The sequence below is a fragment of the Neomonachus schauinslandi genome, chromosome 1 (genome assembly GCF_002201575.2).
Source record: "Neomonachus schauinslandi chromosome 1, ASM220157v2, whole genome shotgun sequence".
NCBI classification, from domain to species: Eukaryota; Metazoa; Chordata; class Mammalia; order Carnivora; family Phocidae; genus Neomonachus; species Neomonachus schauinslandi.
In genome coordinates this window covers 63,769,641-63,792,587 of record NC_058403.1, presented here as the reverse complement: position 1 = coordinate 63,792,587, position 22,947 = coordinate 63,769,641, and the positions used below count along the sequence as shown (strand labels likewise).

General features: G+C 34.5%; 1 protein-coding gene across 2 annotated transcripts in view; it reads left to right on the top strand.

Moving 5' to 3' along the window:
- GSK3B (glycogen synthase kinase 3 beta) overlaps positions 1-22,947 on the top strand; it is a 207,709-nt gene that overhangs the window by 159,017 nt on the left and 25,745 nt on the right. The window contains exons 8-10 of one of the 2 annotated variants that reach the window (XM_021692731.1): positions 4,644-4,739; positions 12,196-12,234; positions 14,955-15,141. In XM_021692731.1, coding sequence (XP_021548406.1) covers positions 4,644-4,739; positions 12,196-12,234; positions 14,955-15,141 — 322 coding nt within the window. The remainder of the gene's footprint in view (positions 1-4,643; positions 4,740-12,195; positions 12,235-14,954; positions 15,142-22,947) is intronic. The other variant, XM_021692732.1, reaches the window with a different exon arrangement.

The following is a 22,947-nucleotide window of genomic DNA, read 5'->3' as shown; positions in this document are numbered from 1 at the left end:
GCTCTGGCTCTAATTAGTTCTGACCTCTGAAAAGTTGCTCCTTCTGGGCATCAGTTTTTCTCATCTCTAAAAATGTTTGAACTAGGTCAGAGTTTGGCAACTAGGGCCTAGGAGCCAAATGCACTCTACTACCTATTTTTGTAAATAAACGTTTGTTTACAGCTGCATTGTGCTACAGCAGCAGAGTTGAATAGTGACAGAGGCTCTATGGCCTACAAAGCCTCAAGTATTTACTCTCTGGCCTATAGACCGCTGTTCTAGAGGTTCTTCCATTTAGTTTCCATCTCTACTAGCCAGCCTGGGGAGAACCTGGTTTTAAGATTTAAAAAATAATAAGAAAAAGAATAGAGAAATGATAGTTGAGTATTTGGCAAGAGAGTTTAAACATAGGAAATCCTATGACATTAGAATCTTTATTTCCCCATCTAATGGCCTTAGTGATTCAAGATCATGTGGCTGTAACAAAGGGATAAGAAGATTTCCATTGCTGCTTTGTGGTAACAGACTAATTTATTTGGTTAATTGTTTTTAAATGATTGGTAGTATATAGAGCAGTGATTCCATTTACTGGTTAGTAATTAGCTTCTTAAAAGTTACGGATACACATATTTTGAAGGTAAAGGACATAGTTAAACTCTGACCATCAATTAGAATTATAATAGTCTTTTTTATATCACTGTCGAAGCAGATTATTTCCCATTGTAATAAAAAATTTTCCGCATGTACATACTGTGTATATTGAAGGAAGATTCCAAGTATGTAAAAAATGCTTAAATAAAAGTCATAAATATTGAACCTTAATTATATATGCGCTAACATGTGGTAATGTCTGCAACTGACTTTGGAATGTATCAAAAAAATAAGGTGGATTGATGTATGGATAGATGGATGGAAATGTGATGAACCAAACATAGTAAAACATTAATCATGGAATCTGGGTAGTTGGTATAAAGGAAGAGGGTTTTCACTGAAAAAAAAAAAAGTGCGACTTTTCTCTATGTTTGACATTTTTCATTACAAAATTTTGGGTAAATGTTTAGATGTGAGTGGCTGTGAGACATGAATCTAGGGAGAAGATATGGGAGTGAAAACACATATACAGTATACTTCTTGCTTTCACATTAAATAAATTATTAAAAGTTCGAATGTTAAGCAAACCTTGTGTATATTGCATATGTTTCTCAGCTGTTTTATCGTGTATTTCACAGATTTACTTCAATTGGGAACGTTCTTAGGATATAACAAAAAACAGTAAGAATTAAATATTCACTTCAAGGAGTGTCCTTGAATTCTCTCACATAGCCCCTATCAGAAAGTTAACCAAATGGCTGATAAATCCATGTGAATTCTGTCTATACAGTAAAAGGATGGATTTACTAATGGACATCATACAATTCTCATTTTTTTAGCATTCTTACTAACTTGTGGGGAGTTAGGACTGTGTCTTGTGTTAACAAAGTACTGAATAAATAGAGGGGAACTGCACAGCAAATACTCACTGATTCAAAAGCGGGCATTTCTTAAGTCTTATTTTGTTTATTGTGATATATATCATAATGCCAAAATATATTAAAATGTGTTCAATGTAAAGCACAATAATAAAGCAAATATCAATGTAATTATCACTCATGTTAAGAATTAGAGGAATTACTTATGCCCCATCCCAGTCACAGTCTCTCTTATATCTTCCTATTAAGCTGAATAATCTAATGAATATTCCCATGTTTTTTATTAGTTTTACAGTTTTACTATATATACTAAAATATAGTTTAGTCTTGCCTGTTTTTAAGCTTTATATAAGACAGTCCTGTATGTATTCATTGCTGAGTGAAAACTCACCATTTTGTGAGATTCATCAGAAGGTATGTGTAGCTGTGCTTCATTTTCATTGCTAGTTAGTGTACCATTTTATGACTATGCTACAGTGTATTTACTAATTCTACTTTTGGATTTTTGCTTGTGCCTATAGTATTTTATAGTATTTTATTATGTTACATTGTTGCTTTGGATGTATAAAAAAGTTTCTCTAGGCTAGAGTATATAACTTAAAATGGAATTATTAAGTTGTAGGGTCATTGAAGGTATGCATTTTTAAATACTCATTTATTCATGTCATTGCTTTTGGCTTTTTTGTTCAGCAATTAAAAGAATCCAGTGGGGTTGCATTTGGGGGGCAGAATTATTGATTAGCTCACTCTCCCTTTTTCACTCCTCTCCCTCTTTCCCAGTACATACACACACACACACACACACACACACACTTCATCAAGGGGTAAAATAGGATATAAATGTTTGCTTAATTATTTAAAAATAAAAATTAAGATTCCTTTGTAGCCTTCATATTCTAAGTGTGAATAGTTCCTGACTTAATAAGTGTCTGATATCTGCAGTCGCAAAGGCCAGAGACTTCTCTTACCAGTACTAGATATAATACCTTGCTCCTCTCTATAAAGCTGGACTTCTGCTACAAGAAGGAAGGGAGGTTATTTAACTAGACATTTGTTTCCAGTGCCCAAAAGCAAACTTTCCACAGAATGATGTGTTTATAATTTAGATTATTTTTATACATCTTTTCTTTTCTTTCCAGTAACATCAGGTGTTTGCTCAGAAATTGTCTTTTAGGAATTAAAGGTCAGTTTATAGTTAACTAGATTCCTTTTTGACTTATATTGACAAATAATACTACAGCTCTGTAGCTCAGTGTCCTTTCCACTTATCTTACTTAAACTTTATGTATTCGAATATTTAAATAATTTCTGAAAGATGTAATTGGCATACAGTAAAGTACACATATTTAAAGTATACAGTTTGGGAAGTTTTGACATATGTGTGCACACATGAAACTACCACCATGAAATCAAGATAATGAACATACTCCTCACCCCCAGTAATTTCCTAGTGCTCTTTGTAATAACTTGTCTCCAGCCTTTCACAATCATGGCTTTTCTTTCTGTTGTTGTAGACAAAATTTTCTAGAATTCCATATGAATGAAATTATACAGTAGGTACTCTTTTTGGTCTGGCTTCTTTTACTCGGGTATAATTATTTTTAGATTCATCCATGTTGTTTTTTTGTTACTGAGTAGCATTCCATCATATAGATATACCACCGTTTGTTTATTCATTCATCTGTTGTGGACATTTGTTTCCACTTTTTGGCAGTTGCAAAAAAGATGCTGTGCACATTTGTGTAAAAGTTTTTGTATGAACATATGCTTTCATTTCTCTTGGGTAAATACTTAGGAGTGGGAGTGATGGTTGTATGGTAAGTATATGTTTAACTTTTTAACATACTGCCAAAGTGTTTTCTAAGGTGCCATACAATTTCACATTTCCACTAGCAGTGGATGAGAGCCTCCATTGCTCTACAGCCTCACCAAGACTTGGTATACACAATCTTTTTTTTAACTTTACTCTTCTGAGTAGGTATGTAGGTGGTGTCTTACAGTTTTACTAGTATTTCCCTGATGATAATGACGTTGAGTATTTTTTCATGTGCTTATTTACGTAATATCTGTGTCTTCATGGGTAAAGTGTCTAGTTGTATCTTTTGCCCATGGGGGGGGGGTGTTTTTCCTTTTGTTTTTGAATTATAGGAGTCTTTTGTATATTCTGTATATAAGTCCTTTGCAGAATGTATGTTTTATAAATGTTTTCTTTCAGTCTGTAGCTTGCCTTTTTGTTTTCTTAAGAGTGTCTTTTGAAGAACAAAACTCTTAAAAATCTTGATTAAGTTCTGTTTTTAATGAAGTCTACAGAATTAGAACCAAAAAACGAACAAGCAGAAAAATTCCTGAAGTTCTTACTTTGCCCTGATTGGTTGCCACCACAAATCAAGTACTTAGTAAATTACACTCCTTCTGTGGCACTGGTTTTGGATTGTAAATGGCCGAATATTTTAACAAATTTGTTTTATACCAGGCTTTAGAATCATAAAGATGAGTAATGTATGTCATCTTTTTTCAAAGTGCTCATTTTTAGTAATTAATGTTTCTTCCTATCATGTCTCATGCAGTCAGTTCTGTATGCTTTCCTTTGTCCAGCGCATACTGTATCTCTAGAGACGTTGAAATGCTGAACATATTTTCCTTTTGTATTATAGTTAGACTTTTTTCCACACACAAACATGTAAGTTCATTATAACAAGAAATCTCTTGTTCTTTGTAGTCTCCATATGTCATCACATAGTTCCTTGTACACAGGGAACAATCACTAAATATTCATTGATTGAATAGAATTATTCATGACACTGTCTGAGTAAGGTTCTCCTGATTAATTTATTGATAATAAAACCTTTGGCTATACTTTACTAAATGAACACAAGATCTCATTTCAGATGCCCATGATTGCAATAGATGGTTTTTCTCAATAGAACAAAGATGTTTGATTTTTACTTGAATGTTTTTAAGTGATCTTTTTGTATAACCCTGGTTTAACATGATTATCATAAAAGTCTGTGTAGGGTAGTATAGCATAGGATCTAGAGTCAGTTAAAAATCTTCTGCGAAGTCTGCTGTATTTAATGAATTATATATTTCATGACTTTGGAATTCTTTTTTCCAATGAAACCAATACATTAAAACATAAAGACTGATTTGTAAGTATATAGAAAAATACGGCAATAACTTGCTTTCTCTGTCTAGGTCCTGGGGACACCAACAAGGGAGCAAATTAGAGAAATGAACCCAAACTACACAGAATTCAAATTCCCTCAAATTAAGGCACATCCTTGGACTAAGGTGAGTCAAAATGAGTTTTTTAAAAAGCACATTGACCAATAGTTAACTTAAACTTGGGTTTCTCATTGTTCTTAAACTAAACTATTTTGGTACTAGATAGCTGCCTGAGTACAAAGTACACAGCAGTTCTGCATGTAAAGATAGGTGGGTAGTTGTACTTTAGTGTTGCATTGACTGTGTATAGTTTTGTTCCCACTGATTTCCTGTAGACAGTTTTCAGCCTGGGTTTTTATTTGTAGGTTGAGGACAGTGTACCTATACCATTAAAATATAGAATTTCATTAGGAGTAGTATCTTATATATAAATTTTGACTACTTAAAACTCAAAAGTTAATTTCTTTACACAGAGGTACTTACTCAATATCATATAGCATATGAAAACATGTATTTCTTATATTTTCTTTATTCTTTTTTGAAACTGTTTGTAGGTCTTATAAATGATGCTGTGTGTTTTTCTTCTTTTGTTTGCTTTTCTGTTGGTATTTTGGGAGGGGAATAAAAAGATTTGATCTTGTTTGGAGTATACATTGAAAGCATCGATATGTTAACAGGATGTCATTAGCCATTGGATAGCCTAACCAATTCTTAGAGCATAGTTGGAACCAATTTGAAGAGCATAAGTACTAATTTACCAGAAATCTTTATTTTTTGCTTTGATACTTAATTGAAATGATTTAAGAGAGATTTTATTTAAAATTTTTTCATTTCAGTTTAATTTATGACATTAAGGGCAGAGAAAAAAATCTCATTAGGGCTTATTGCTAGAGTGAATCTCTAGCATCCTTACTCTATAGATTCAGAAACTCTGGTCAAAGATACCAAGTAACTTATTCAAGATTACATAGGTGGCCACGACAAAACCAGGATTAAACTTCTACTTGTGTGTGTGTGTGTGTGTGTGTGTGTGTAGTGCCAGACTTAAGAGTTATGCACCATGCACCTCCTCTCACGTTTACTTATATTTCATTATATATTTTTGTGAGTTAATAAAGTTCAACTCTTTTATAGTTCAAGCAGAGATTTTCTTTGCTTAAAAATGTACATATAATAGTTTGTTTTGAGCAGTGATAGGTTCATTTAATTGGTAATAGATCTTTTATAATAAGAGGTGAAATCATTTGTATTCCCAGATTCAAAGTGTGTCTTTTTCTATCTCTAAATTGTATTTTGATTCTAGTTACTTTCCTTCAAGTTCTCAATCTTGTTATCTCTCTTCATTGCAGAAGATCCTTTTATTACTAATTACTTATTTAGATCAGAGACCTTGGTATTTTAGTGCCAGAATTGTAGGTTAGCTTTCACTGACCATGATGTTGCCTTTCCCACCACACTTAAAATTTATAATAAACCCTAAATATTCTGAGATAAACCATTCTTTGATCTTTACACTTAAAATTTATTTTGAATCTCGGTCAGAAGATACTTAGGGTCTCTCACCTGGCTCTAAACTCAGAGAACCCTAGGTGGCCTGTTGGGATTTAAAGGCTGAGTTGCAGTTTGAATCTAGTGAAGTTATTATAAGTTGAAGTGTTTATAAGTGATTTGTAGTATACTATGATTTCAGTCATGTTAAAGAAAAACAAAAAACAAAGACAATTCTGTATAATGAATAAATACAGGAAAATAGTCCAAAATGCTAACGGTAGTTTGGGTGAGAAGAGTGTAGGTGATTTTATTTTCTTTGTTTTGCATTTCCATATTTTCATTAATAATCATGTCATTTTTATGAAGAAAGAAAAATAAAGCTCTTTTTGGTGTAATCTAAGTATTCCTCACCCTGCTTTTCTGTGCTGCAGTGTAGTATAGCTGTATCCCCAAGGACTGGAAGCTGGTGTACTCAAAAACGTAGGCAGACGTAAAGATCAAGAGAGAAAATGTCTTCCATGGAAACATTGAGGTGAAGGGATTCAGATGTTTAGGAAAGATAGCAAACAGAGGAACTAAATAGTGAGATGAACCTAGTATGGTTTATGGCAAGAATCTTGAGAATTTAGAAATCCAGTAAGTTGCCCTTAACTATTACTTAATAGCCAGAGTAATCTAATTCATTGATAAAGCGCTTGTGGTTTAAGTAGGAAAGGAAATTGGTGCTAATGTTTTGAAACAGGGACCATTATTGGATTGGGGATAGGAGGATAAAGACCTCCTGCATTGGTGTACGCTGTAAACTTCAAAGAATAAAAAGCCAGATAGCAAAACAAATGATGCAAAGGAAATTTAAGAATTAAGTAGAGATGGAGATTCGTTGGCAGAAGAGAGGAAGCTTAAATTCTGCATTTAGTATATGGAGGTATGGTTAAATAACAGTCTATTAGGTATGAAGTGAGGACCTAGTTTGAGTACTGCTTCTACTCTGTGTGCCTCAAGTTTTTTCTTTTGTAAGATAGCAATTAGCTATTGTCTTTTCTGATTTCTTTTGAAAATAGTAATATGCATATAAAGGAATATTTTATTTCAGTTCTAAATAAATATAAAGATCCTACCTCCAATATAGTCCTGTGATTTGTCCTTTCTATCTCCACTGCCCTGACTTCAGGCCATCGTCATATCATAGAATTTGTTAAAACAACCTCCTAACCAGTTTCCCTCTTTCAGTTTCACATCCTTTGTAATCCTCATTGCTCTCAAAGTTAGTTTTCTTAAAAGCACATGTAATACTGTCACTCCTACTTAAAAATCTTCTCTGTTTACTTACTGTCTTTTAGAAGTAAAATATACAAAATCTGACATAATATGCATATAAGGACAATGGTGATCATATGTGCCACTTTATGCTTGTTCAGTGTAATTATTAACTGAATGCCCCTTCACTCTCAAAAGTGTCCCATTTTGGATAACAGATTATATAGTCATTTTGGATAACAGAAACTTAATGTTTCTTTTTTTTCCAGAAAAGCAAGAGGTTTACTTTTGTCCTGTTTCTAACCTTCCTAACCTCTGTTCCCCAGAGAAGCCATATATGCTTCTTTTACTAGTATCTTCTTTTCACACTTAGAATGATCTTCTCTGCTTACCAAATCTTAACCTTTCCTCAAGACCTCAAATCTTAGTTCTCCCATGAAATATTTTCTAATTATCTGAGCTCTCCATGATTAATTCCCACCATGTAACTCTTATAATAGCTTCCAAGTCATGCCGTATGTATTATAGCAGTTCCTAATTTCTTTTTCATAGTGGTAATAATAAGATGGATATAAATTGCTTCAAAATGTTTGTTACTAAGTTTTTGGCATACATAATAAGTTTATTTAATAGTTAAATGTCTATGGGATATGTGGGACCATAGATTATTATTTAAGTATCCTAGAAAGCAGTATCCACAAGTCAGTCCTTACATACTCAATTTCTTAGAACACTGTCCACATACTTGAAAATGAATGAATTTAGTTACTATTTACAACTAGCTAAGAGTAATCAGAAAATTGAAGTTGAGGTCATTTCAGCTGTTAAGGTACCAGACTAGACTGGACAGGTTATGTTTATTATTCTCTATGTTTAAAGCTAAACATAAAACCCTACTATACTTACTTTTTTCCTACTAATTTTTTAAGACTTTATATATAATCTTACCTTTTTTTCTGAGCCCTTCAATACAAGGTTTTTCACTTGGTAAACTAACCTGTTTCAACTATACACATTTATAGTTTAAAAAATGCCTTTGGGGCACCTGGGTGGCTCAGTCGGTTGAGCTTGGTTTCAGCTCAAGTGGTGATCTCATGGGTTGTAAGATGGAGCCCTGAGTTGGGCTCCGTGCTCAGCAAGGAGTCTGCTTGAAGATTCTCTCTCTTTCAAATAAACCTTTAAAAAAGGTTTTTTAAAAATTAAAAATGCCTTCAGAGGGGTCGAGAGAGCACAAAACAAAAATTGTCAGACTTCTTTTTTGCAGGTGAACTCTGTCAGTCTTTTCTGGTTTTGCTCACATGTACTCCAGAAAGCATAAAACTATGTTGGGACTTCTACTGGTTCCTAAGATTGTACTCATCTGTTTTTTGTTCTATTGCTTAGGTAAATTAGTTTCTATATTATTACTTAACATCCCTCTGCCCTGAACATTCTACTAATCCATTATCACTTGTCTCGTTAAATACACTATGTTCTCTACTGAATTTTCCACCTACATCTTTATTAGTGTTAAATAATCACTTTTCCTTGTCTAACATTTATTTTCCCGTGTGAGTAGACTTCCTCACTTCTCTAGTTGTACTGGGTATATTCCCATTTCTTTGCTGGAAACTGTGCACTTTAAAATCTAGCCACTAGGATGGCTAATCCCTATGTAGGAGGAATAATATAAAAAAGAAAGAATACTAAGGCATAAGTTTCAAGATCACTTGTGGGGAGCAGAGGGGTAGGGTTGAGGGTGGATTAAAAAAGAAAGCAAAAATCTGCTTTTAATATATCATTTGTTCCTTAAAACCCATATCTCCTATGTACCCAGCACTGTGCCAAATACTCAGATACTATAAAGGATGCAAAAGAAGTAAAATATATAACCCTTGTTTTTGAAAAGCTTACAGGTGATATAACTTGCTCAGTTGAAGCAAGTATCGAATAATATAACTTGATTGTGTGTTGTAGGTGTTCAAAAGTGTTTCACATACTGTAGGTATAAGTCAGATCTCCAGTGAGGGTGGTGGAGTTAAAAAGGAAGCCAGCCTCCTTAAAGGTGATAGAAGGACTAGGTGGGGTGGGGTGTTGAGGGAGGATTTAGATTTGCTTAGATGTTGGTAAGGCCAGGAATTATTGTAGCCTAGGGGACTCTCCCTTAAGATGAGGAGGTGTGGATGAAAAGAAAATGTTCCTGTATTCCTAAGAAGGTCAGTCTGACTATAGTAACTATTTTATGAACAATAAGAGATTAAATTGAGTAAGTGGACATTTGGTAAATCATACTTCTGTGTAAGCCTGCAGTACTATTTTATCAGTGAATGAAGTTAGAGGAAGAAATTACATTGCATAGTTAAATGCTGATATCAACACATATAATATGTCTTATGTGTAATAGAGCTCAGGAAAACTCAGTAAGCCTTTTAATAAGTACAGATAAAATTTATTGAATGCTGGCTCTGTTGTGGCTAAGGAAAGGATGTTTGTGTTTCTTATGAATTATGTACCACATATCAGCTCTTTAGTAGACTTAAGTTCTTTTTGTAGCTACTTAACTTGGTTAATTAACATAACTATTCAACAAATCCATGGCATTGTCTCACTTTTAATCCTGTATTTAGGTTTACAAATTACAAATAATTTTAGATGATTAACAGATGACTTGAGAGCCAGCATTGGGGTTGCTCCTTTAGGAGTTCATGGTTTACCAGTTTTTAACATTGGGTCCTTGTGTATTGTGTGTATTGTATAACCAGAGAACAGTGTCTGTGTTGTACATTTATCACAGTGAAATCTAGGGAGGACTAGCTGTTCGGAACAGGCACAGCACTTGTTCCATGTTCTACTTAGATTCTCATCGCCCATAGGCATTTCTACATTGCTCTGGTTGGCTGTTTAATACAGTAGAATTGTTGAGAGCTGATCCTGTGAGAATCAACCGTAGGCCTTGATATTGTATATATGACTGTTTATAAATGGTAATTTTAAAAGGCTTAAGATTCAGTGGTAACCGTTAGCTCCAGGTTGAAATTTGATATTTGATGGCAGAAAGTCTGTCCTAGGCCATGTAGGGGAAAATTGCCTCTGTCATTTTTGAGTTATCCAAATGCAAATTTATTTTGAATAAGTCTTCATTTAAGGACTCATTTGCATTTGTTAAATACCATAGAGACTTTCTTTTTGAAAAATGAATTGTTTCTTTTAGTTTCTTCTATGGACTAGTATTTGTGGTGACAGTTTGTTTCAATTTAAGAAAATGAGTTGCTGCACAGGTGAGGTAGTATTTGAATCACTTAAAAGTTCATTGTCAGTGTTTTGGTTCTTTTCAATTTTTCCTTTCTGTTCTCTTTCTTTCTTTTGTTTATTTATTTATTTATTGCTTTGTTCTGTTTTGTTTTATTTATTTACTTTTGTTTTTAGTTTTTACAGGGGGTGTTTTGGGCTCTTCATGGCCTTGCTAACCTACTTGGCTGGCCATATTTAGTCTGCGCACTAATTGTTAGTTGGCCCAGTTGAGTCTTACTTTGTGCTCTCAGTTTTTTTAGTCTCGCTTTCTATTTTTGTCCACCTGATTGTGTTTTAGTTCACAAGAGATTTTTATTCTGATGGGCCGGATTTTAATCCGTGTACTAAATTTTAGTCTGCAGACTAAAAGTAATCCGCGGATTATTTATTTTGCAAAATATTAATTCCCCCACTGGAAACTATCCTAAAAGAATGTTAAATTCTCTTAGAATAGCCAAGGGAATTCACAGCTACTGGTGAGTTCTGCCATTTTTTGTTCTCAATACCTAGACATAATAGATCCTACTACCTCCCTTGCATATTTGGCTCCGTTGTGCCTAGGTGTTGGTGTACATTACTATGCATGTCACCTATAACTGTGACTGTCCCTTAGTTGTATTGTTTATTGTATATATTTTTTGTTTAGCTTTTGGTGGGTGAATTGGGCATATTTGCACATGAAACTGTGTTGAATTTGTAGTGCTCAAAGATGTAGGGTTTTTTTTTTTTTTCAGTGAGTTTTTCCAAAAAGGAGAATGTTCTATATTTATTTTTACTAAGTAATGGGTGCAAGGGTATGAGGGGGCAAAGCCCACAATAGAAAAAGTAAGTTATACCCGCACTCTTGAGGTGATATGTTATTTGCCTGAAGAATCCTAAAATAATGAGAATGTCAGCAAATATCTTTTAGCAGGGAAGTCAATCCAAAATGGAGAATAATCCGCGGTGGCCTGATCCTTCTTAGCTCACACAAATTGAAAATATCTGGCTTGAAATCTGTAGTAATATAAATTAAATCTATTTATTACTTTCCTCTCATCACTAATAATTAAGCAAAAAATGTTTATACTGTCTAACTGAAATATATTAATAGATAAAAATTAGCATATTGGGAACTGATGTCTTTAAAAGCAGGCTAATATGCCCCCTCCCAGCCATGTCAATGGATGATGAATCCAGGTCGTAGAAGACCAAACACTTTACTTTGGGAAGTTTACTTCTAGATTTCATTTTGATTTTAACTTTTTTTGGTTTTGTATTTTTTTAATAAACGCACTGGCATTGGAACATAATAAATTAAAATTAAAATGTTTCTTTATTGTGCCTCACCATTGCGCAATCAAAAAATTTTTTTTGCATACACTGTGGTGAAATAATTTTTAAAACTTGGACTTGCTACTGTGGAGACTGATGTTTAAAGTTTATAACTGTATAAACATTTTCTATGTCCCCCCCCCCACACCATGGATTTCTTATAACACTGGATATATTTTTCCTTGCTGGACTATTCTCTTTTGGATTGACTTCCCCTGTTTGGATTATTTCACTGCATTATCATCTTTAGGATTCGTCAGGAACAGGACATTTCACCTCAGGAGTGCGGGTATGTACTTAATTTTTTTTTCCCAAAATTTCAGGGCAGATCTATATATAAAACTAGGGGGAAAACTTTTTTTAAGAAAGGTTAAACCATTATTCATTCTAGAAATGTAATAGTCAAAACAATGTAGGTAGCTGTGATTTTTTTTTTTTTTTTCCATCGACTGTATGGGATAGGTTTTACTTATGGTATATTAAGATTGTCAGTCTCCTGAGTGATTTATTAACATCTAGACCAAAGTTTAGGAACTGTGGGGTTTAGAAATTATTTTTACGATAATAAATATTAACAAAGATGCACAGAACTAAAGGTTCTGAATGTTAAACAATTTAAGTGAGTAAGGAATAAAATGGCATTAGAAACTTCATTATTAAAAGCCATATTTCAGTTGTTATTGGTTTCCCTTTCTTTAGACACAAAGATAATTCAGAAGAGCTGTTTTCTAGTTTGGCCTGTAATTTTTTGAAGTAGAATACTACCACACCCTATATTATGGTGACAAATCTGAACTTTGGAAGACACTGGGCTTTGACTCCACGTAATTTCCCACTTAGCCTTAATCCATAGAGTACTAAACCAAGGCTTTGCTCATCAGGAGTCTCTCAAAGTGTTTAAAATAACAGTGGTACTTTTTAAAAGGCAGATTAAGTCTTGATTTTAATATGGGCTCTTAGAATGAGTTCTTCTTTATTGTTTTTAACTCTGATTCCATGAGTTAGGATTCCCTGGCAAAATAGGCTAATACGTGTCTTAGTACCAACATGGATGGTTACTTGTAGCCAGTAAGATACCAAATGAATGTGGATGATTTTTTTTTAATAATTAGAGATAAGCTTACAATAGTGGTTTATTAATAGCTTTAATACAAAATCCTCATTAATGTAACAAGAAATTTTTTCACTTAAAATACATTCACTGTCCAGCTACCCTACATTTGAATGTTGGCCGGAGATATTTATTTCTACTTTTGGTGGTACTTTTAATTCTACTTATTTACTCCCATATTGGTGCAAAAGCATTTTCCCTTAGACTGGCTAGCAAAATAAATCCATATGCTGTGAAATAAATACAAACAGCCCTCAGGGATAAAATAGGTCAGTAATGCTTAATATTTTTGTGAAAAATTTTCAGAGTTTTCCCACTGATTATTTTCTTTTACATTCGGAGTTTGATTATGGACCTGGCTAGGAAGCAAGAGAGGGAAAAATGACCGAGAACAGTGGAAGATCTAAACATTTCAAATAATACAATACCTAAGGTTTCCTTGACTGGGGTGAGTCAGATCACTCAAAAGAATAAAGATAAAGCAATTTTTGACCGTACAGAGGGTTTTCTAATATAGTCAAATAAATAAGGTCTTTGATGCTCTGAAATAAATTCCTGGGATCCTACCCAAACCAATTTCTCAATTTCCGTGGAAAATATCTTTATTAGTAATAAACTTTGTGTAAAAACTAAAGGAAAAAAAAGGTTTTCACTGTAGAAAGTACTCTTATAGTCTCTTGAAAAGTAATGAGCTCTATAGTAGTAACTAGTTCTGCTACCTTCAGCCTAAGTGATAGTTAGATGTTACATGAGCCATTCTCATTAGGAAACCTTACTCCGAGGCTCCTCCATCCTCATCACAATCCACATGTCCTTCCCTCACTATTTCTCTCCCTTTATACACATCTGCCTCTCTTTATATGTCTGTCCACTACCACAACCACACCTTCTGTTTGATTGTTTTCCCCCTATCAAGGGATATATGTTTCATTTTTCTTTAGTTTCAAAGGCTTTCTGTCCATCTATTTATGTTTATTTCTGTTTTTCCCCTTTCTGCTTTTATTCAACTGTCCTTAATTTAGAACAAAGTTATTTTCATAGTTTTATGTATCTATTTGGAGTTTTAAGACATAGATGTGTAGAAAGCTTTCTATTCTTTTAAGCAAACTAATTTATTTGCATTTTGCTTCAACACAGCCTTCAGTTGGCTTTTTCTATGAGTTAATGTCTCTTAATGAAATGCACTTAATGAAAAGTACATTTCCGTCTCCCTAATTAAGACCCTAGAATATTCATTCAAATGAGGGTAATCTGGCCATGTGTGATAACAGCTTTTGTGATAACAGCTATTCTTTGAGAAAACAGTTTCGGACATTTTGTCAAATTCTGGGTATTCAAGAATTTCTTCAAATAAGATAGACTCTGTTTATTCAAGAGATAATACCAAATCATTAGCATTTCTAGACCTAAAGTAAATAGCTTTTCTTTTTCAAAAAATATTGCCAAATTTGAGTAGTGCTATTCATTACTGACAATTGTTCTGCTAAAAATCACACACAAGAGGCAACCTTTTTTTTTACTGCCACAGTAGTCAAAACTTTTAGAAAATTTTAATATTCTTCTAGTTGTGCTTGCCTCCAGAACTCAGCCTTTCTCTTGTGCCTATCATATCGTATTTTGTGTACATATTTAATTGTACTGCTTTATGATTAGCAAATGTAGATTTTTTTTAATTTCCCCTAGTTTTTTCTCTGAGCTTTTCTCATATAGTTTGTAATTAACTGTTCACCCCACTGTGGTGAATCATATGCAGTTAACTCTTTTCATTCTAGAAGGTTCCTTTTGCAAATGCAACCATGTTGTTGTAAGTGGTGGGAATGAACTCATACTCAAAGGATAATTTGCTATGATTGTTACAATAAAGCATTAATTGTTCTTTGCCTTTTTTTGTACTGCAGGTCTTCCGACCCCGGACTCCACCGGAAGCAATTGCACTGTGTAGCCGTCTGCTGGAGTATACACCAACTGCCCGATTGACACCACTGGAAGCTTGTGCACATTCATTTTTTGATGAATTAAGGGACCCAAATGTCAAACTACCAAATGGGCGAGACACACCTGCACTCTTCAACTTCACCACTCAAGGTAATTCCATACACTTAGTTCTGTTTTTTACCATTTCTGAGAAAGCTACATACGTGTTTGAAGTGACATTCTTTTAGTAAAAATCTGTGTAGGACAAAAGTGGGCATATTAAGTACTTACACAGGTAGGAAACATCCTTTCTAACCACTTATTAGGCTACTACTTGTATGGTTTTGAACAAAATAGTGGCAGATAAAATTTTTCCAGTAGACGTAGTTTCTCTCATTTTTGGCAGATTATAATAAATCTTGGCACATGAGAAGCTATAGAGATTTCACTATTAAGACTAATGTACAATTTAACTTTCAAATTTGTATTTGAAACTTAGAATGTTATATGCATTTCTTGCTTCCCAAGGATTTATATCAAATTTTTTAAATCTGGAAATAAATTGGTGGCTATATTTGTATAAAGTCAGATATCTTATAAACAGAAGGAAAACTGGAATTCTAGAATTCTCTTTCTTAGAACTTATATAAGGGATGTAGATAGAGAATTCTCTTGCCTTCTGGGGCTTGGCACCGTTGATGCTGCTGAGAAAATGTTGAGAGGAAAAACAGAGTTTGTGCACTGGTGGTTTCTAAAAGACCCAGGTAGAGTCATCATTTCTTAATCACTTGTGTGTCCACTTTTCTTTCCTCTCTGATTAAGACCCTAAGTGATTCATTTAATCAACTACACTGCCTTTGATGCTGTGATTTTCTTCATACACTGAACATTAAAAGTGTACAATTTCCTAGAGATAAAATAAGCAATAAATAGTCGATTGATTGATTAGTCAGCTTAGTCAAACTTAAAAATATAGAAGGGAGATGGAGAGCTTTCTATGACCAGGAAATAGGTATAGTTCCTTTATCCTAAGATGAATTTTCCTCCCATATTTAAACTTTTCTAAAATTGAAAGTGGGAAAATGCATTGCTTAAGCAGTAGATTTGGAAGATGTGAGTTGCTAGTAAAATAGACTTGGATGATTCCATTGACTATAATCTTAAGCAGTCAGTAACATGTAACTACTAGCAGTGCTGATATAGTCTTAAACTGCATTCATAAAGGAAAAATGTTCAGATATCCTGGCATTAATTCTGACTAGGGCTGATCAGAAATCATTTGGAATGTTGTTTTAGGTCCTACACCATTTTTAAGATGTTAATGAATGGCCGGTAGGGTATACAAAGGAACAGAATTGACTATAGATCCTGGAAAAGTGAAGACTTAAGGAACTTTTGAGAACAGTCTAAAAATACCTCATGGATTATCTTCTAAAGAAAGATGTAGACCTGTGTTCTTTCTCCTGATTATAAAATTGAAAATAGTAGTAGCAGAAAATTAGAAAACAGTACATATTTGAGTTTATTATACAAACATCAGCCCCTGGCATAGATAGAGACTAAATAAAATTGATGAATCAATGAAGTTTTCAGTTGTTTAACAGTGGAACAAGTTTTTTTTTGTTTGTTTGTTTTCCAAAATACCGATCTTTATATCAGGAAAAAGCTGGATGATGTCAAATGTTATAGATAAGATTATTACAATTTGGCTATAGGTTAGACTCTTCTAGAGCAAAGATTCTATGATTTTGTGTCATTAAGAAAATAAATTTTATTTTCAATTTTTACTGCTTTCTTTTAATCAAGAGTCGTACATATATATTAAGGAAAATGTTGAAAATGCAAAAGAAGTATAGAGAAAATTAAAATCACTGTCCCCAAATAATCACTTTTAGCATTCAAAGTAATCACTATAAGATTTTATAGTGTAGCTCTTTTCGATCTTTTCTCTAATGCATATACTGATAATCCCTGAATATAAAGTGATACTCTACTTTCCCATTAAGAATATCCCAAAAAGGTTTCTTTTGGTTAACTCAAATGTATTTAAAATTATGCATTATATAAAATCAATATTTATTCAGGAACTTTACTTTTTTACCTCTCAAGTTTCATAAAACAATTTTATTAATACTTTTTTTTAAAGATTTTATTTATTTGACAGAGAGAACCAGTAGGCAGAGAGGCAGGCAGAGGGAGAGGGAGCGCTAAGCAGGGAGCCCGATGTGGGGCTCGATCCCACGACCCTGGGATCATGACATGAGCCGAAAGCAGCCGCTTTAACCAGCTGAGCCACCCAGGTGGTTTTTACATCTGTGTCTTTGTCATCAGTGGAGCTACATTTTGAGCTATCATAAATTTTTTGATATGAAGCAGTTTTTGAATCTGTATGAGGCCACTGCTGGAAATTCTACAAGTATCCATTTTCATGAGTTGTTTTATTTTGTTTTTGTACTGTAGATAGCTGTTTATTATCTGTACATATAACTATCTGCTGGGTTGCTTTTTAAAGTGGTCTCTAAAAGGCTCTGTATACAATGACATGCAGCACTTGGAACTGTGGAATCTTGGCATCAGAAAGTACTAAGTTAATGTTAAATTTATTTGTCTCCTTTTTTTTTTTTAAAACTAGTTCTGTCAGGTGAACTTAAGAGTTTCCCAAACCAGCATTGATTATGGTTTTATTCACACTAAATATCTTCTCCAATAAGTACTTTGTTTCTCAAAATACATGAATCAAGGAAGCCTTTTGTCAAGTAAGCAACTTGATAGAACCCCAAACACAACAAGATATTTATGATGGATACATTTTGGAGAATAATTCTTATATTCAGACATATTAGGTACATACTCTATAATGCACTTGTATGTGTTGATCAAAATTGAGATATTACTTAAACATTATATTTAATCAGATTTAAAAATCCAGGATTCTGTTTCACTGTCCATATGTACCATTTTTGAAATAACTACATGTGATTCTTTAGTCACTGGCTGATAATTTTTCATTATTACTAAAGAAAATAAAATTTTAAAACAACTGAATTTGTTTTTCTATGAATTTCTAAGCTTTTTTGAAAACAGATAAAATTGATACAAGATGAGCCATTTTAAAGTAAACAATTCAGTTTACTTTATTTAGTATATTCACAGTGTTGTACAACTGCCACCTAAATCAAGTTCCAAAACATTTTCATTGATTCTAAAGAAAACTCCATACCCATTAAGCAGTCAGTCCCATTAACTACTCCTCCAACCCTTGGCAACCACCAATGTGCTTCCTGCTTCTGGACTTACCTATTCTGGATATTTTAAATAAATGAAATAATATATTATGTGACCTTTTGTGTATGGCTTCTTTCTTTTTTTTTTTTTTTTTTTAAAAGATTTTATTTATTTATTTGAGACAGAGAGAATGAGAGACAGAGAGCATGAGAGGGAGGAGGGTCAGAGGGAGAAGCAGACTCCCTGCTGAGCAGGGAGCCCGATGCGGGACTCGATCCCGGGACTCCAGGATCATGACCTGAACCGAAGGCAGTCGCTTAACCAACTGAGCCACCCAGGTGCCCGTGTATGGCTTCTTTCACTTAGCATAACGTTTTCAAGGTTCATCCATGTTGTAGTAGTGTACTAGTATTTTATTCCTTTTTATGGCTGAATAATATTCTACTGTATTATGTCTTAATCAGTACAGGCTGCTGTAACAAAACACCAGAGACTATGTGGCTTAACAACAAACATTCATTTATCAGAGTTCTGGAGGCTAGGAAGTTCAAGATCAGGGTGCTCGTAGATTTGATCTCTGATGAGGGCCTACTTTCTGGTTTGCAAATGGCTACTTTCTTACTGTATCCTCACATGGTTGAAAGAGATTACCTCTCTTGTTTCTCTTATACGCCACTAATCCCATTCATGTCAGTTCTACCCTCATGACCTTATTACCTTTTAAGGGCCCATTTCCAAATACTATTACATTGGGGAGTAGGGCTTAAGCATATGAATTTTAGGGGGACACAGACATTCAATCCGTAGTGTATGGATACACCACATTTTTGTTTATCCATCATCTATTGATGGATATTTGGTTTGTTTATACCTTTTGGCTATTGTGAGTAGTGCTGCTAGGAGCATTTGTTTACAAGTATTTTCTTTTGAATACTTGTTTTTAATTCTTTTAGGTATTGCTGAGTCATGTGGTAATTCTATGTTTAACTTTTTGAGGAACTGCCAAACTATTTTCCATGGTGGTTTGCATGTCTTACGTTCTCACCAGCAATGTACAAGAGTTCCAGCTTCTCCACATCCTCACCAATACTTACTTTCCTCTCTCTTTTTTTTTTAATAGCCATCCTAGTGGGTGTGAAGTGGTTTTTCATTGTGCATTGTTATCCTGAGTTTGTTGCAATATAATGAATCACGACCTGGTAAATGCTATTTACCTGTTCTCTAATAAATTACACTCATAAAACAAATAGACATGAAAATAAATTGGCTTAGATTTTAGAATATGGTCTTGAAAATATTGGAAAGACTTTTATGAACAGGCAGTTTTTATATTGTAAACTAATAGACTCAACTAACTTTAACATCCTTAAAAGTCTCTAAAGTTTTTTTAACTTCAGCTTTGACATATGCCTTTTAAAGTAAAGGCTCAATTTGAAGAAGAATAAATAATTTGGTTCAAACTTTATTTATACATGTGTGATATTTACAAGTTTTTAAAAAGGTATGAAGATTGTTTTATTTTAACATTTCAAATTGTTATATTTGCCCAGAATATAAAACATAACTATGGTTCTCTGTATGTCTGGATGTACATATATATCTTTGAGGATTTAAAAAATATGTGTATATTTGGATGTGGTGTGTGTAGATGTAGTATGCAATCTCTACAGCTCCAAGTATTTCTGTGACTCACTGCGTATCAGTGAAAAGGATGTACGTGAGTCTTTGTATCTATTCAAATGAACTCTGTAATTATGTCCTTGAAATTATTTTCCATAAAACTAAATGTATTAAATTGAAAGTACCATCATTTTGAGATATGGCCCTTCTTTTTTAAGCGTTAAAATGCCTATCCTTGCAGCCATTCTGAAACTGAGCTGTAATCACCGGTAGTATTTTCTCCCTTTCCTTCTACATCAGTATTACACTTGAACAGTGTTTCTGTATAAGGACACAGCTGCCCGGGAAAGAAGTGTTATTTGATGTTATATTTGATCCTCTGTATTCTAATTTTGGATCAGTGCTTCCAAATGATGATCTTGTTTACCAAGGCAAATATGTAACTGTTGTGCAGATGCAACTTCAAAGCACATATTATTTAATAGCAATTAATGAATGATCAGAATAAAACTGGATAATACAAGAGCTTGAAAAAAGGAGAATCAATCACCTAATTGGTTGTATAGCTAGAGAGAGTCCAGAGATAGGAAACACTAAGGGTGGGAGGGTGTTAGTGAAGTTCTGCTGTAAAACCCTCCTCCATCCTCACAAATTTTAATGAAGTCTGTGCTAATTCCCCCAAATGAAATAAAGATAAATCCTTGTCTGCATGTAGTAGGTGTTCAATGAATGTTTGAGTGACACATGCCACTTTTAAGTAAACACAGTATTGATTCATGCAACCAATATTTATTAGACATTTCTAATGTTCCTTCTAGTTGCTGTTAGTGTTGGGCTTTTTTTTTTTGAAGAGAGAGAGAGACAGAGATAATGAGAGAGCACAAGCCAGGAGGAGAAGGAGAAGCAGGCTCCCCACTGAGCAGAGAGCCCGACGCAGGGCTCGACCCCGGGACCCTGGGATCATGACCTGAGCCAAAGGCAGATGCCTAACTGACTAAGCCACCCAGGCACCCCTAGTGTTGTTTTAATTAGTCAGGTAAACCTACCCTTTCTATGAAGATTAAACATTCGAGTAAAACACAGGTTTATATTAAAGTAAAGCTTTAACAACAAAGCTAACTGCACTTTGATGTTTATTACTGTGCCATGAGTAATTAGCTATAAATGATAATTAGTATTATACTCATATAATTAAAACAAGTATTTCTGGGCCCCTGGGTGGCTCAGTGTAAGCGTCTGCCTTCGGCTCAGGTCATGGTCCCAGGGTCCTGGGATCGAGCCCCGCATCGGGCTCCCTGCTCGGCGGGAAGCCTGCTTCTCCCTCTCCCACTCCCCCTGCTTGTGTTCCCTCTCTCGCTGTGTCTCTGTCAGACAAATTAAAAAATCTGTAAGAAAAAATAAAACAAGTTTTTCTGTGATCAGCTAGAGGAGGAAGAGAGATGAACAGATATGGGACAGAAAACTTGGAGATCCTTTTGACCTCCTGGGTCTACAAGTCAGATTATCAGATGTCTCATTTTTCTGGCACTGGGGCTTCAGTGTTCTGGGACCCCCTGACTGATACTCTCTGCATCTAGACATTGGAAACCTGGACAGACCTTTGGCACACCCTCTTTTCCTTTGGTCATTGTATCTCAAAGATGGGACATAATTGAATCAGACCTTAGGAAGCAGATGGAATCAGGAAATTCCAACAGGGATCATTATTTTCTTTATTCACCAATTCCTTGCCTATTCCAAGGCTGGAATATATTGGGAAATAGGTTGCTTTGTATGTTTAAATGTGAGTCTCCTGTTCCCACCACACATCCCCAGTACCAATTTTCTACCTAATCTGTATGAAATTTTACCAAGTAAAGTTATTTTAGCAAACATTTTCCCCCGAGGGCATAGGACAAGTTGGGGGTTGAGCAAAGATGTGTAAAGATTATCAAAACATTAGTATGATTTAGTTTGAAGAGTTTACTGTTCTACTACTTAGCTGGGTTATCTGAGAGATTGATAACTTTGTGGGGAGATATAGAGGAGTGGTGGCTTATTGGCTGGGCCAGAAGAAGGGAGAACTGCTTAAATGAGAGTTAAAATAGGATATTTGGGGCTGCCAGAGAGCACCATGCAAACTCAGGCAAATTGGATGTCTTGGGGTCAAGGGGCAAGAGTACCTGCACATGAGGAAAGCAGATGAAATAGCAAAGAGGTTCCAGAAAGCAAGTAGAAAAAAGGACAAAAATAGAGAAAACAAAAAAATAGGGAAAAGGGTGCCTGGGTGGTGCAGTCGGTTAAGTATCTGACTCTCGGTTTCAGCTCAGGTCATGATCTCAGGGTCCTGGGATCCAGCCCCGAGTTGGGGCTCTGAACTTAGCATGGAGTCTGCTTGAGATTCTCCCTCTCCCTCTGCCCCTCCAGCTTGTGCTGTCTCTCTCTTAAATAAATAAATAAAATCTTTAAAAAAAAGAAGAAATAGGAAAAGGATCAGAGAGATTTTAAAAAGAGTGTAGGTATATGTTACAGAATGGGAAGTGATAAAAATGGAATTGAGAATAAGTTGGGGATGAACCATAAAAGCAAGTGTTCTAGAATCCCAGTTCATCAAAGGGTTATACTTCTTCATTTGAAAGCAGTAGATTACTTATTTATAAAATTCATTGTATGGAATTAAAAAAATTTTTTAATTACTGTAAATCATTATTTATCATCATTAGGAGGTTCCCTAATCTTTGTAGCAATGAATTTTAAACCAATATTCCTGTTATAGAATAGTGATACACATAAATATGGTCAGCCACCTGCATATCTGCCTTTCTATGTCCTGGGCATTTTCTTTTAGCCTGCCTATCCTCAGCTACATCTAAAATGGCCACAGTCGGGGCGCCTGAGAGGCACAGTAGGTTAAGCATCCGACTCTTGATTTCGGCTCAGGTCGTGATCTCAGGGTCATGAGATTGACTCCACATCAGGCTTTGCGCTAAGTGTGGAGTCCGCTTGAGATTTTCTTTCCCTCTCCCTCTGTTCCTCCCACTCATGCTCATTCTCTCTCTCTCTCTCTCTCTCAAATAAGTAAATCTTTAAAAATTAATTAATTAAATAGCTACTACAGCATTTCAACGACCTGAGGTGATGATTCTTCCCATA